Consider the following 16,216-nt stretch of genomic DNA (forward strand, 5'->3'; position numbering starts at 1 on the left):
ATTTATGGCACAAAAGTAAACGAAATGTAAATCCCCTAATGCCTAGGATGGTAATCAAAATTACATTATTACTCCTTAAAACATTTGTCACACAATTAGTTTTCACTCTCACAAATACTTGAAAATTCATGTTTCTATAGACAATATTGTTATGTTTATTCACTTTGTTACAACATATATATAGATACACATACTTGATTTATTATTCAAAATTTACCTTCTCTGAAAGTTAAGTTTTGCTATACACAATGCAAACAGAGAAGCAAGAACAATAGGAAACAATGCTAGAATCACAAAGGTGAGTGGTAATAACTCATGATGATACCCAAAATAATCTTTTATAAAAGCTTCCACATATTTATTTTCCCCAAAAACTAAAATCTCAGTCTTCACATCTCCATACTGGGAAGTAAGCATTGCATTAAGTGACCATGAAGTAGGAGTTATATAGTACAGCCATATCCACCAATTGGGAATTTTCTACAAATCAAAAAATAAAACCTTCAGTTTCATAAGATATTAACAAGTTATGACTTAGCATCAACTTACCGGTTTAGGCATTAAAAATCCACCAAAAAGATTAAATATCGTGTAAAACGCAGACTGCAAAATCGCAGCTACTGGAAAACTTGGTGTAACCGTAACAAGCAGCATTCCCAAATAAGTGAAGTACATTAATGTACACAAAAATGTATAAAAGTAACAGAAAACCTTGTACACCGACCAATAATATCCTATCATAGGATACGTGATGCACACAAACGCAAGTGACTGCGCAAACAGATACGGGAACTCAATTGTCACCTGCAACACAATCAAATTATTTTATTCCTAAGTACATGACTAAATCATATAAGCGAATACTTCTTTTATTAATACGAACCTGTGCAATAGCGTAAGCCCATGATGCATACATCCCAGAAAACCTTTCTCGATACAGAACGGTTCGTTCCATGGAAACATATGGTATAGCTGAAGACGAGTTGTTAATGCCACAAAAAATTACCGCAGTGAACATTGAACCGAGAACGTTAAACAAACTCTGCTGGTTGTGTCTGTCGCAATAATATCATATTTGATGATTTCAGGGTTAGTTTGAAGAAAATAGAAGCGTTAACTAAACATGTAAAAGAGACCGACTATCATGTTTACAACAGAGGGGAACCCTCAATACTTAGCCTGGCAAACTGCGTGGGTTTGGGTCACAGTTCAAAACGGCTTCGACCAAAATGAGCTCGGGTCGAAACATGGTAATGGGTGGTGAAAAACCCATATGGACCTTGTGGGCCATACTCAAAATATAGGAAATCAGAAACCGTAAACAAACCTATAACAGGCTCGCGGGCTAAAAGAAAACTAAACCCAAAGAATTGTTATTAGTCAATAGTCATTATTATTTATTAGGATTTATTTGTCTATGGCCCACAGACCTAAGACCCGTTATAGGTTTGTCTACGGCACACACCACCACATTGTAAACACAATATTCAATTTAGTTGTTGTTTTTAAATTTATAAAAAAGAATGCAAGGAAAACATGAAATACACGAGTAGTTTTAACTTACATTTTCCTCCCTTGGTCCCAGAAGAGTAAGCCAAAAATAAGCGAGGCGAAGAGCATATGCATGGACCGCATCAAGTTGTACGAGGGACTTCTCCAATAAGATAAATGTTGTTTCCATAAACAAGCCTTGAACTGGCCCCACCCATTTTGTGGGAAACGGGTTGGGAAATATAAGTCTTTTGAACCCGGAGGTGGTTTACTTAATGTGTTTACAAGTTCTTTATTGCTCCTATTGTAATAAGAAAGAATAGAAGTAGTTAGACTAAAACTACATGCTCAAAGCAGACAAATGCAGGCCTGTAAACGAACAAAACTTGCACAGTCCGTGAACCGGTAGGCAGGAAGTTCGTTTATTTGATAAATGAACGAAAATGGAACAAAACTATTTGTTCATATAGTTAAAAGAACGAACATGAACACATTCCTTGTTTATGTTTGTTCATTTAAATTCACCATGTTCGTTAGTTTATGTCTGTTTAAGTTCGTTCATCACTATACTTATTTAAAACTTTCAGGCCCATTACAACTCATTCTAGTTTTAATAAACTTTTAGGCCCAGCATATTGTGCTTTCACATTACTTTTAATTGGTTTTAGCTCAGTTATGTTCGTTCGTGAACCTTTCGTTTAATATGTTAACGAACATAAATGAACGCAAACATACTTATTTTCTAAACGAACGAACACGGACAAGAAAACCCCATCCGTTTGCTTGTTCATGTTCGATCATTTGTTTGGTTAAAGATGAACGCACAAACGCGAATATACTCTGTTCATGTTTGTTCGGTTCGTTTACAAGCTTACATAAATGTAAGTTAAGAGTTGAAGGTGTAAGTGTAACTTATTCATACAAAGATGAACTAGTATATATTTGACCAAAGTCAACTCCAAGTTCGGCTTCCATCGACGTTGAAGTAACCTCTAACATCCATGTTGCAGGATTATAGTTGTCTCTAATCTTTGGCACCCCTTTAATGCTCTGTTTCAAAAACATGTCATACAAATCAAATATACCACTGACTATGATAAAGTAAATATCTAGTATGTGCATCTGTATTGGAGTAAACTAACCTCAAAGTATTCAATAACCCTACTTGAATTATGCCCCAGGGGCCCACAGTAAATCATACGTCCACCATTTTTCAACAAGATTAACTGCATGAACATGGAAGAAGTTACATACAATATCTTTGAAAAAAAGATAAAATTATTACTAAATTTACCTCATCAAAGGCTTCAAATATGTCAATGCTCGGTTGATGAATGGTACACACGATAGTTCTCCCAGTATCAACAATATTCTTCACAGCCCGCATGACAATGGCTGCTGACCTGGCATCCAGTCCGGTTGTTGGTTCATCCATGAATATTATGGATGGATTAGCAACAACTTCTACTGCAATAGTTAACCGCTTACGTTGCTCAGTTGATAAACCACTAACCCCGGGAATCCCAACCAATGAATCTTTTATAGCATAAAGCTCAACTGTTTCCAATATTTCCTCTATAAATTTCTGCACACGTCAACGGAAAGGTTTTGAGTCAAAGTCAAAAGTCAAAATTCCAAAAGAAATTTGTAAAACATTTTCATACATATTTGGTTTTTCGGTCAATGTCGGGATGAAGACGTAGCCAAGCAGAAAATGTAACTGATTCTTCAACTGTAATCTGGGGCGAATGTACATCGGTTTGTTCACAGTATCCTGATATCCGTGCAAACGTATCTTGAACTTTTGCATACCCGCCAATCTTAATCTCTCCTTCGACAATGCCACTGGTTTTTCTGCCAGCAAGGACATCAAGAAGCGTTGTTTTTCCAGAACCACTTACGCCCATTAATGCTGTAAGAACACTGGGTCTAAAAGCACCCGTGATGTCACAAAGCAGTTGGAGTCTTTTACCAGTGAACCCATGCTCTCTCATTTCCTGATGTTTAATATTTAAGATCTATATAAAGGGAGCTTAATGTTTAAGGTTTGAATAAGTTTGAGTAGGTACCGGTGAGGGTTCGACATAGTATTGCAGATCTTGAAAGGTGATTGTTAGTGGTTCAAATGGTAGCACCATTTTTCCTGTAAGATAAGTTGATGGATATATATTACTGATGCACAACAGGCCCGAAATCAGATATAACTGTCAACAGTATGTTAAAAATAAGGGTGTAAGCGAGCCAAGTCGCTCGTGAGCTGCTTGAGACCGGCTCGCTAAAAGCTCGAATCAAGCCAAGCTAAAACGAGCTCGAGCCCAAAAATAAGCTTGTTTAAACGAACTTGATTAGGCTAGCGAGTCTAAACGAGTCTATTATTTATATAGGTTTATTTAATATATGTTTGTGTAATTTTTTCAATATATATTTAAGTAATAATTATTATTATATATAAAATTATGATAAAAACAACAAACTAGTATATATTATGTTATATTTATAACTTATAATTATAAATATATATAAAAACAATTATGAACTTATATGAATTAATTAATTAATAAATAATAAACAAGCCGAGCCCTAGCCCGAGCTTCACTTGCCAAGCTCAAGTAGGCTAACGAGCCTATTTCTTATATCATATATTTATATAGTATTTATATAACATATATTTATAACTATTAATATAAGTAAAATTATGAAAGAAAATAACTAATTTTGTATAGAAGTTTGAATGGCGATAAAAATAACTAAATAGTATATACTATGGTATATAAAATACTACGATTATACAGCAACCATACCCGGTAATATCCCACTAGCTAGGCGTACGGTCTGGGTTGGGTGAGATAAGATGCAGGCTATCCAGTATAATTATTAAAGTTATAATTATAAATGTATATAAAAATTATTGTGAATGCACATACATATTATTTAACAAATAATAAATGAGCCGAACTCGAGCTTGAAAGTCCGGGCTTGGCTCGACTCATTTACAACCCGAGTTATAAACATGGATAAATATCTATTGATATCCATTGTGATAGAGAAATTAAAATATACCAACCTTCATAAGGCTCCAAGCCGTTACTATTGGAACTTTTAGTTGTTTCATTGTTTTGAGTTTGGTGTTTAGATTCTTCGCCTCCATGCACTTGAGATATCTTTTCCTTAGAAATAATCGCACGCGTACGAGGAGCTGAAGATATAGACAACCTCATTAACCAGTAACTAATAATAACACTATTAAAAAGAAAAGTTACCCTTAAAGAAGCTTAACGCCAAGATGAATCCTATGTTGAATAGCACTGCAAAACCATACAAAGCACCAAGTGATATCCAGTAATAATATCCCTCAAAGTCTAGACCCCGGCTTTCAAGTGTTTGCAGCCCCATGGTTGTGTTTGTAGATGTCATCTGTTTGAAAAACATAATCAGTATATTATTATTGTTTTATGCAAAATAATAATATACAATAATTCTAGTGATTCACCTTGTTCCATCTGGGAGAAAGAAATTCGTTAACCGCAAGCCCGATTTCACCATACGACAGGGGACAAAACCAAAATCCCCATTTTAGCCAAGCTGGCATTGAAGCTTCAACAAGTGCGCATCTCTTTAGTTATCTTTACATGTAAAAAGAGACAAAACAATATATAGAAGAACCTACTGTGCGGTATAATGAAGCCACCGAACGTTAGCAGAAACAATATTGATATACTGCCTGCAGTTGTAGAGGCAACAACAGTTTGAAACACAGATGCAAGGAACCGAAACATGGAAACCGAAGTGAAGTGGGCCCCAAAAAGTATCAACAGCTGGCGGAAGAATCTCCCGGGTTCAGGGCTGTATCCGATAACATAATAAGTAAGACATGTCCAAATAGTGGATTCTAATAATGACAATGGAATCTTGAGAATTGATGCGGGAATCGCGTAGGCCCATGCAGGGTAGAAGTACATATCCCTCTGCTTGTAGAATATTGGAAGTCTTGAAACTGTCATAGCCGATTCTGGGAACCCGTCAACTAGAAGGATTACAAGGGCGTAAAAGAGTGACCCGAGATAATAATTCGCGTTAATGATATCGGGCTTTAATCTAGTTCTCAAAAAGACGGTCATTGTGATTACTGCAATTATGATAAGCTGCACACAAGTAACAAATTACAAGTTTCATATGCCAAATAATGATTAGGGTCACTTAAAGTCAACATTGGTCAACTAGGGGCATTTAGGGTCAACCAAATGGTCAACGATGGTAAAGGAAGTAATTAGTACCTGGACTGTCTTAAAGATGTAAACAAAAGAATTTCTTTTCATGAGAAGAATCTCTCTAGACATGCAAGCTTTAAAAAGAGCCCATTTTGACAGAGAATACATATGGAACGAAATGGCATTCTCATGATTTGGCAATCTCGTGAACGGTTTGGAAATATCATCATCAATTCCTTTACCCAAATAAGATTCCTTAAACCTCATGGATAGCGTGTTAACCGAAACATAACTATATGGTTCTTCGGTCCGGCACCAATATGTTGCTTGATCTTTTCTTGACACAACCTCTTGGAGGAAATCAGCTACGCCTTTTCTCTCGGGGCACTTAAAACCAAGACCCTCAAAATACTCTAGAACGTTACTGCGGGGCCCATGATACACGATCATACCTTCGGCCATTAGCATGATGTCATCAAAGAGATCAAAGGCTTCCGGTGATGGCTGAAGAAGTGAAATGAGTATAGAAGCATCTGTTATATGTGCTAACTGCTGAAGACAGGTGATTATCTGATATGTGGTGGAACTGTCTAATCCGTTTGATATTTCGTCCATATATAAAGCTTTTGTGGGACCCACAATCATCTCACCAGTAGTTAATCTTTTCTTTTGACCACCAGAGATTCCTCTCCTCATGGCATCTCCAAACATTGTATCAGCACAAATGTCAAGTCCAAGAATCTAGAATAACATGATTATGGTTAGGAAACAAACATGTCATGCATATCCATATAAGAAACGGTTTATAATAAGCGCGTATCAGCTAAAAGAATTACTTACCTTAAGTATGTAGTTCGTCTGAAGAGTTGTCTTTTGTCCTTCAATGGAAATTGCCTACGGAAATTAAACATGATTATAAATATATGTATGTGTGTATAGGCATATAGTTTTTTGCATGAGCAGGAAGAATAAAAGCAAATCATTCATTTTTTCGATCTTATGATAAATTTAAATATAAAATATAAAATAAATGGTAATGCAATGTTTATTCACCTATTCTAATATTCCAAAAATAAGAAAAACAAAATTTATTTATTTATAGAGCCTACACATGTGTGGGTTATCTTTCCTGCACTAACCTACACGTGCAGGTAAACGTTTAAAACTGATAAAAAACATATGAACAGATTAGTTTAATGATTTTTTACATACACAACACCGACATTTGTATGCAAAAAGTAAAAGTTTTAAAAAGTACAACCACTGATTGAAAAAATGAAACAATTTATGAAAGGATAGCTGATAGATTACACAAATAATAAATACCAACATGTTACCTTCATAAAAGTGTCTATATAAGGATCTGGAATAATCCCTGCTTCTTTCTCCCTTCTGTTAACCTCCATCATAATATCTTTATGAAAACAAAACAACTTTAACTTAATTCGTAAACCATGAAGTGTTTGCTGTATATGAATGAAGTACAACGCAATCACTCAGTCATTCATACCTGCACGGCTTCCAGTACCCTGACAACGGGATGAGAAATCAAGTGTTTCTCTAACAGTCATCTCAGGAATATGCAAATCATTTTGGCTTATATAAGCAGCAGTTCTTTGTGGAACAAATTCTTCTAGTTTGTATCCATTGTAAGAAACATCACCACTAATCTGTATCAGTGAATCAAAAAACATTACTTCAACTACTCTTTGATGTTCATAAAATCAAGAAAATGTATGTTTAAAACCTTAAGAGATTTGTCTAGATTCCCTGAAAGTGCTTTCAACAATGTTGTTTTCCCACATCCTGGAGGACCGAGAAGCAAAGTCATCCTGCTAGAAAATTAAAGAGTAAATATTAATTTGTTAAACAAGCAGATATTTGAATTGTATTATCACCTTCCTGGCTTAATAACGCCACTGACATCTTTTAAAATGGTTATCTTCGTCCGTTTAGACTTCAAACCAGGTATCATCACAATGTCCTGTCACAGAAAAAGAAAGCATTCATTTGGAATTTAAATAATAAATCCATAACCCTTACATTTTAATTAGTTTATTGATCAAACAAACCATTTTAATTGTATTAAAACAACAACCTTGGTAACCCATTTGGAGCAAAATCACAAGACTGTAACAGGGTAATATGCAGCAAGCTTTTTATCAAGATTTAACAATTAACATAACCTTACCACAAGGCATGCGTTCTTATTAACTAAATCACCGAAAATATATAACATATAAGAATTTTTTCGATGAACAGGAAAATAACTTTGAACCAACAACACTTTAAAGTTTGTTAATTATTATCAGTTTAAGCTTACAAAATAAAGTAACAGTCACAGTTATACACTTACAGAAAGCAAACTTTGCAAAGAATTCCAAAGCGTGGGGAGGGGCTTTCCATGTACTACTTCACACTCGGCTTCTACACGAAGATTCTTATATCTCACTTCCACAGATGGCAACTGAACACCAACTCTAACATAACAGATTTAAGTGTAAGCTAATTGAACATAAATTTGTATAATAATGAAATCGGAATCTAATTACTTGTCGGTTCGTTTTCTAAGTTTCTGCAACAATCGAAGGTTGTCGTGCTCAATGTGTTTGATGAGCTTTTCAATAAACATGTGTCTTTCAGGAGGAAGGAGTTTTGTGACATCAACAACCTTGATTCCATCTTCTTCATCAAACAAAGATGATCTCAGCCGTTCAAATGTTGCCAGTCTATCGATTGCAGCCCATTGTAGCAGAGTATCCTCTGTCTCATCATTATCATTGTTGTTCACAGAACTTATTTCTGAATTTGCACGCCGAAAAGACGATCTTAAACTTCTACCAAGTTCGGATAACTCGACTCTCAGTGACTCTAGTTCTTCTGAACCAACTAACTGGGCCATACTAAATCTCTACTTTCAGTGAGATCAATAAATATATATAGACATATTATGTGTGTGTGTATATCTATATATATATTATCTATAAACAAACAGATAGGCGGCATATATAAGGGGAGTTGTTCCTTCTAATGATGATAATGTAATGCATCATGCATTACGCATTCATAGCTTAAAAAAATGTGTTTTTGACAGAAAATACATCTTTTATTAGTTTAAACAAATATTTTAAAACTCCTTGTGTGTGTGTGAGAGAGAGAGATTAACCAAGTATATTGATTGTCAATAGTCTTGGAGGTGAAGAAAGAACATATTACAAGTATCCATATTAAATGACATTGAATAAAACGTAGTTGACTTTGTTTTATATATTACATGTAAATCATATGCCACCACCATCATTGTCAGCTAATGTGTCTGGAAATACTAATTATACAATTAGTAATAATTTGATTTTAATTTACAATAATTACAAATAAGGCAAACAAATCCGACCATATATACGGTCAATAGTCAAATTTGGCATCGTGTAGGTCTCCCCACATCATCACTTACCCTATCAATTTCCACAGTTCTGAACTGGTGATATGAGATAACATAATATTGTACTTTGAAATGGTGATATGGATGCATGTAAAAAACATGATTCTGTACTTTGCAATAGGTTTTGCATGCACTTTCTAAGAACATAAGCATGCATAGAAGTAGTTTACAAAAGAATCTAACTGCCCCACAAAAAACAAATAAAGCAAAATAGCCAGCATGATCTGATGCTGGTTCACTCTGTTATGTTTCAATTGGTTTTTTGTAACATGGACTTCTAAGCATAACCTTTTAGTTTAATACTTTTTTAATTGAATCTACGTAATTAAATTATAACTATCATTAAATTAAAGTGATTCTGTTTTATATAATGGAAAATTCCCAAAATAAGCGTTTATGAAAATATTTTTCAGGTTTTAGGTGTCATTTGCAAAAATTACTAAAATAGTTATTATAAACTAGTCGTTGATTACACACGAGTAGTTTGTAGAACCAGTTAAAAGTTGCCACGCGTCCTTAAACTAACCGTAACGAGCAAGTTCACTAATCATTTGCTCGTCACAACTAAATAAGTTTTATGTCTCGTAATCAACGTCCACGAGTAATTCATTAGTCATTTAGCTGCGACGACTAGTTACCCGGTTTACATTCCCCAGACGAGTAGTTTATTAGTAGTTAACTCGCCACGACTAGTTTAACCTTACAATCTACTTGTCGCGACTAAAAAACTTATGAATTAATCGTGGGTGTTGATTACAAGACATTAAACTTATTTAGTCGTTACGAGTAAATGGTTAGTAAATCTGCTCATTATGGTTAGTTTAAAGACGTGTGTCAAGTTTTTACTGATTATACAAACTACAAGTCACGACTAGATTATAATACATATTTTGGGAATTTCTTGTAAATGACACCTAAAACTTGAAAAACGTTTTCATAAACGCTTATTTGAGAATTTTCTGTGACATTCGTCAATTTCGGGTTCTATTTGTATTCGTTTATGTATTCGTTTATCACGTAAACCGACCCGATTTATATCCCAAACATTTCAAATATATAAAATATTGGATTTTATGTTACTAAATCATTCCCACATGTTCAATTGAAAAACCCCTTTTACGGATTCGAAAACGCCTTTAAAACGATCAAATTACATCAAAAACGAACTTTCGGGACGCAAAACGAACCACGCAAGACGAGCTGACCAAACCCCACCCACATGGGCGCCGCGCCCAGCAGTTGCGGGTGGCGGCCTCATACCTGCAGCAATCCGGATTTCCTTGTTGTTTTGTGCTTTGCTTGTTTGTTTAACCAATTTATTTACATGCAAACATGAAAGAGAACCTTGCAAAGAAGCCTTGACCCTTACCCTATATATACACACCCATCTTCTTCATTTTTACACTTTCTCTTACTCCAAATTCTCTCTCAATTCTTAAGAATCAAAGTTGTTCTTCATATTCTTGGTAGTTTGACTTCCCAAGTCAAACTAACCATAGTCTTTCATTTTAATTAACTTGTTAATACTTGAAGAATATGACACAACATATATATAATATACACCCCTTGTTACCTTGGTAGTTACTTATCCGGCCACGGTTGGTTAAGTTTCGGACCTCCTAAGGCAAGGCTTCATGGAGGACTTCGTGTCCTTGATATATATATATATATATATATATATATATATATATATATATATATATATATATATATATATATATACTTATATAACTTGTTTATACAAACTAACCATGTCTAACTTCTACTCATTTTAGTTTTTTGTTATATTTACAAGTTCCATGGTTAAGGGTTCTAAGAGTCTAGCCTCGGTTTTACCGTAAATAGCTTTAGACCGTAAATCGAACTTGTTTACTAGTTTTTTTTTTGTTAAATACTTGTTTAAACATGTTTAATGTTAAATTAAAAGTTTCTAAAATCATTTTTATAAGTTCTATGCTTATGGGTTTGTAGAATCTTACCCCGGTCTTAACCCGAACCAAAATCCGAACCGAAAGCCGAACTTTTGTTTAAAGACTTTATTGTTAACTTTTTAGTTGTAAAACTCAAGTATCATCATTGATAAATAATTATACAAGTTCTTTGATATTTGGGCATGTGGAAACCATCTATGAACTTATTGTGAGATGGAAACCGAACCAAACCGAACTTTCGTTTAAAGACTTATTGTTAACTTTTTGGTTATAAAACATAAGTTTCATCATTCCTAAACTATTATACAAGTTCTTTGATATTTGGGCATGTGGAAACCATCTATGAACTTATTGTGAGATGGAAATCGAACCAAACCGAACCTTCTTTTAAAGACTTTATTGATAACTTTTTGGTTATAAAACTTAAGTTTCATCATTTATAAATTATTATACAAGTTCTTTGATATTTGGGCATGTGGAAACCATCTATGAACTTATTGTGAGATGGAAACCGAACCAAACCGAATTAAACCGATTTTCACTCGCTTAACACACATAAGTGTGTTTTTAGCTATCAAGACTTGTATATTTCTTTAAAAATACTTTACAAATTGATTTTAATTATTTTCTTAAGTACTTGGAAATGTTGGATCCAACTTAATCTCATAACAAAGTTTGAACCGACAACCTGAATACTCGTTAAAACCCGTTTTAGTATCTATGTTATAAAGAGACTTGCATTTTTGCATTTTTACCCACCTTATTAGTTAACATAGGTTGAGTAAATATTAAGGTTAGATACTTTAACCCGATTTCGAGCAAACTTATACTTTAAAAGACTACTATTATAATTTTCTTAAATGTTTACATTTTTAAACCTTAAACTTTAATTGTTTAAATTTCCTATCTTTTTATTTTTAAGATTTCCTAAATCAACCACTCTAATTCAAAGGCTTTTACTTTTATTTAGGCCTTGCTCGTTAAACTCCGACCTACCGTTTTCCCGTCTTTTCCGATCAGTTTTTCTTACTTGAATGTGAGTACTTTAATACCTCGTTTTCCATCTTTCGTTTTGGGGTGACATTTCGTACTATTTCAACTAAATGCTTTATTCATGAATCTTAAACCCACAAACGTTATTGTATACTTTACTTAAAAAATTGCTCGATTTGGTGTTCTATGATTATATGCCTATGTGTTAACGCTTTTGGTTGGTGAAACTATAAAATCCTAGACTATTTGCATCCCCTTATAGCAAGGTGTCGTTAACGTAATGCAATTAACGATAACTATAAATCCTAAACTATTTGGCATCCCCTTATAGCTAGGTGTCGCTAACGTAATTCTATTAGCGATATCTATTTATCCAAGTTATTGCTTTTATTTATTGTTTCGTATACAAGATTTGTGGCTTTTTATTACTATATACTTATATGCTCAAACTTATGAATTGCTCACCAACCTTTGTGTTGATAAACTTTATTTTATGAATGTTACAGGTTTGACTTTTGTTGACTCGAGGACTTGATGGAAAAACGTTACCAAGACTATTAGGATATTTGTAAAACGAACAATATAATTGTTTACTTGTATTCAATTTGTTTGTATGAACGAGATGTGTTGTTTATGGATTTATGAAATAAAATGAGTTGATTAAATATTGTCACTTTAAATAATGTCTTGTGTTTTTGTCCAATCACGTTGCACCTAATGTTCCGCCGCCTTTGGTCTGGGTGTGACAGATTGGTATCAATGCCACAAGACTATAGGATAGGTGGTTAGATGTAACGACTTAGTATAGTCTTTGCTTTCGGGTCCTTATACGTGTTGCCTATACGTGTTTACCCTACTTGATTGTTAATTACACTTGTTTATTTATATACTTATTTATTTCATCAAATCATAAATATACACCTACACACACTTTCATAGTACTCCAAGGTATCCTTACCTTAAAACGCAAAAACATTAGTTTTTATTGTGTTTTATGGATTATGAGCTTAATTTGGATCCCGTTGTTTCAAATCTCCTTAAAGATTGTCTCATATGAGATGACCACTTTAAGTTGTCGAATGCAAGCGTTTCGGTCGCCATCCTAATTTTCGGTGTTAAAACAATAGAACCACGGTGGTTCGTGGACTAGTGTTTTAACATGACGTTGTATTCCGATTTATTATATTTGTTACAATCGTTATTTGAGTCGAAAACATGAAAAAGACGCGGTGGTACGTGCACATGTTTAGACTCCAACAAGTTATTTTTTGAAAAAAAGTTTTTAGTGTCGGAATATCAAGTCATGGTGGTTCATGCGCGATTGTTCATTGCGATTTCTTCGATATAAGGTAAAAAAAGGGGGAATATATATATATATATATAAATATATATACACACACACACATATAGTTTGATCTATTCATATGATTTTTAATATGTCATCCTTGTTCATTAAGATTATTTATAAACCCAATTTTTATCATATGAATTTCATCATATTAAAAGGTTTTATGATAAATTTTACCTTAAATTCTCAAGTAAACTCCCATTATATAGATTTTAACTTGCCTTTAAAGTTTTCATACCAGTTTCATAAAAATCTTTATTTTTATAACGATCCCTTCATTTTGGAACTATCATTTTACAATATCGATTATTTAAATTTTCTCACGACATTTTAATTACACTATATTATATAATATACATGGCAGAATTTTCGTTACCCGAATTTATTTCATAACAACTTTCATCATGCAATCTTTGGTTCATTATAAATTTTCACAGATAAAAGTTGCATCATACGATTTTCCTCGTTTTAAATTCTCATGGTAGTTTCGCCATAATTTTTCAAGAAATTCACAAACTTATAGCTTGTAAGATTCCTGAAATCCTCATGCAAAACTTCTTAGAAATTTTATTTTAAAGACAAATCGTTTATGTCACTTTCTCGATTCGCAATGACCGTCATTTTAACCTACCGTGATATTTTCTTTATACGATATTAAATAACGAACTTGGTAAAAAAATTTACAATACGCAAATTCTTATGCTCAAAACAAACTTTCAACATTCATATTGATACCTCATAACGAATTCCGACATTAAATTAACTTATTCTTTTTATACTTATTTCCTCATATGCAAGGAATTTTGTTTTGACCCTTATAAAACTCATTTTGCTTCCTCATGACAATCGACTCTTATTTTTACAATAAACTTCAAAATAAGCAAACCTTATTATCATAGTTATTATGATTTTTTCAACTACTAAATGTTAAGTATTTCAAGAATGATTTACGTACGCGATTTTGGTTTATTTCAAAATTTTTCTCATAAATTATTTACAACTTAAGCAACCCGACGTATCGCAACAACTCTCATTTTAGTGAAAAATTTTTAGCAATAAAAATTGTTGTGATTCACAAGCTTGAATCTCAATATTTTATTTTATACATAATAACTTGTAATTTTAATCATCAAAAGATTCATGAATGTTTCAATAACTATTTATAAACTATGATATTTTCAATTTAAAAAAAAATAAATTTATTAGTCAAAATTTCCCTAAACGCAACTACAAGTTTCCAAACACCCGTATCACATCTCAGACTACCACCTTAACTTAAACCATCCTTACACTACAAAACTTTCCCACGCACTCAAATCTTTCCCCAATATGAACGAAACCTAACATACCAAAGTTAACCCTCACAAACTCAAACCCACGTAAATCCAAGATGTACAAAATCAACCCAACAAAAAGCCTTAAATACCGACACTTTTACGCCATGAAAACCTATCAAACTCACTATCCAAATACTTCAACGACACCGACAAACACACCCACAAATGCCTTGGACATATACAAACCAAAGCTTACCCAACTATGACTCGATCATTCGATCCTTGCTATGTCAAATCACAAACCATGTCGCCACACCGTTCCGATCCAACCATAGGTTTGATATCAAAATTAGCAACCTCAAACACTCCTTACGAAATACATATATAAACCGAATCTCAACCCAAACTAGTCAAGATCAAATTATCCAATCTGAACCCAAACTAGTCAAGATCAAATTATCCAACCCATCAACTTAACCAGAGCTCAAATAAGCAAAACCTCACCTAAATAGCCTAACCACTATCACACAAATCATCTAAGCCTAACCCACTCAACGACCTGAACGCAACGAACCTCATCAATCCAACTCAAGAAACCCAACTATGCAAGCCAACCGAAACACACTCACTTTTCACCAAATTTTCAAACCGTTCACCGTTCGAAGCCTAAAACCCTCCCTATGCACGCAAGCTTCGTTTTACCCTCAAAATTTTTTTTATGTATGTATATACAAATAGTGTATTTATAACAACCTCATGTGTTCAAATAATCACTTATAGATTATAAAATCTTTCAAGATTTACGATTTACATATTATGTCCATATCTTATAAACCATCTTTGAAAAATCTAAGATTTGTTATGGCAACAAAATCCTATTATGAGGATTTGTTTTCAACGGTTATTAAACGATAATATGTGTGATTTTAAGATTTTAAATATTGTCACCTAAGGTGATAAATCTCATAAAGACTTTATAAATACGAGGTTTCATTTTGAATGTTGAACGCGAGGTTTATTCAATAACAAATTACAATTTTCATCATTTTGCATAAACGCAACGATCATGGCTTTACAAATCTTTTGGGACGCATTTATAAATACTTTATATTGTTATACAAATTTCGTTCGATAACGATTTATTACAAATTATTACCTTCTTATTATCGCAAGCATAAATTCTTTCATGTGTTATTATTAATCACAACTTTATGTATACAAATTCCTTAAACAATTTGGCTTACAAGATTTACATTTGATAATGATCAAAATGCTTCTCTAGCTACGCGTTACCGCGATGCTTTGTTATTATATACATTTTCTTGGAAACAATAAAACGGCTTTACTTAAGACTTCATTTTCGATGTTATTCTTATATTTTCAAAGAGTATATGAAACGCGATTTACATATTAGTCTTTAATTCGAGTAACACGATTATTGAGATTTTCTTTTCCATTGATGAGATGTTTCGATGGTAACTTTATGCACATGAGATTTCATCTTGTGTCTTGATTATTCATGACTA

The 16,216-nt window shown here is 33.3% G+C and overlaps 1 protein-coding gene across 1 annotated transcript; it reads right to left on the reverse strand.

The window, feature by feature from the left end:
• Window positions 1-213: 213 nt before the first annotated feature.
• On the reverse strand, window positions 214-8,610 carry LOC143605042 (pleiotropic drug resistance protein 3-like). The gene is made up of 22 exons (XM_077081304.1): window positions 8,252-8,610; window positions 8,056-8,179; window positions 7,598-7,683; window positions 7,447-7,531; window positions 7,210-7,369; window positions 7,037-7,113; window positions 6,540-6,593; window positions 5,766-6,440; window positions 5,159-5,633; window positions 4,982-5,085; window positions 4,752-4,905; window positions 4,556-4,687; window positions 3,561-3,634; window positions 3,156-3,488; window positions 2,786-3,076; window positions 2,634-2,717; window positions 2,414-2,541; window positions 1,982-1,987; window positions 1,565-1,792; window positions 884-1,055; window positions 550-804; window positions 214-480 (listed from the first exon to the last, which is right to left on the reverse strand). The coding sequence occupies exons 1-22, from the start codon at window positions 8,599-8,601 to the stop codon at window positions 214-216; spliced, it is 4,314 nt and encodes a 1,437-aa protein (XP_076937419.1). The 5' UTR covers window positions 8,602-8,610.
• Between the last annotated feature and the right edge of the window lie 7,606 nt (window positions 8,611-16,216).

The sequence above is a fragment of the Bidens hawaiensis genome, unplaced genomic scaffold (assembly GCF_021521415.1).
Source record: "Bidens hawaiensis isolate Kalapana, Puna unplaced genomic scaffold, B.hawaiensis_p1.1 tig00067748_1, whole genome shotgun sequence".
Lineage (NCBI taxonomy): Eukaryota > Viridiplantae > Streptophyta > Magnoliopsida > Asterales > Asteraceae > Bidens > Bidens hawaiensis.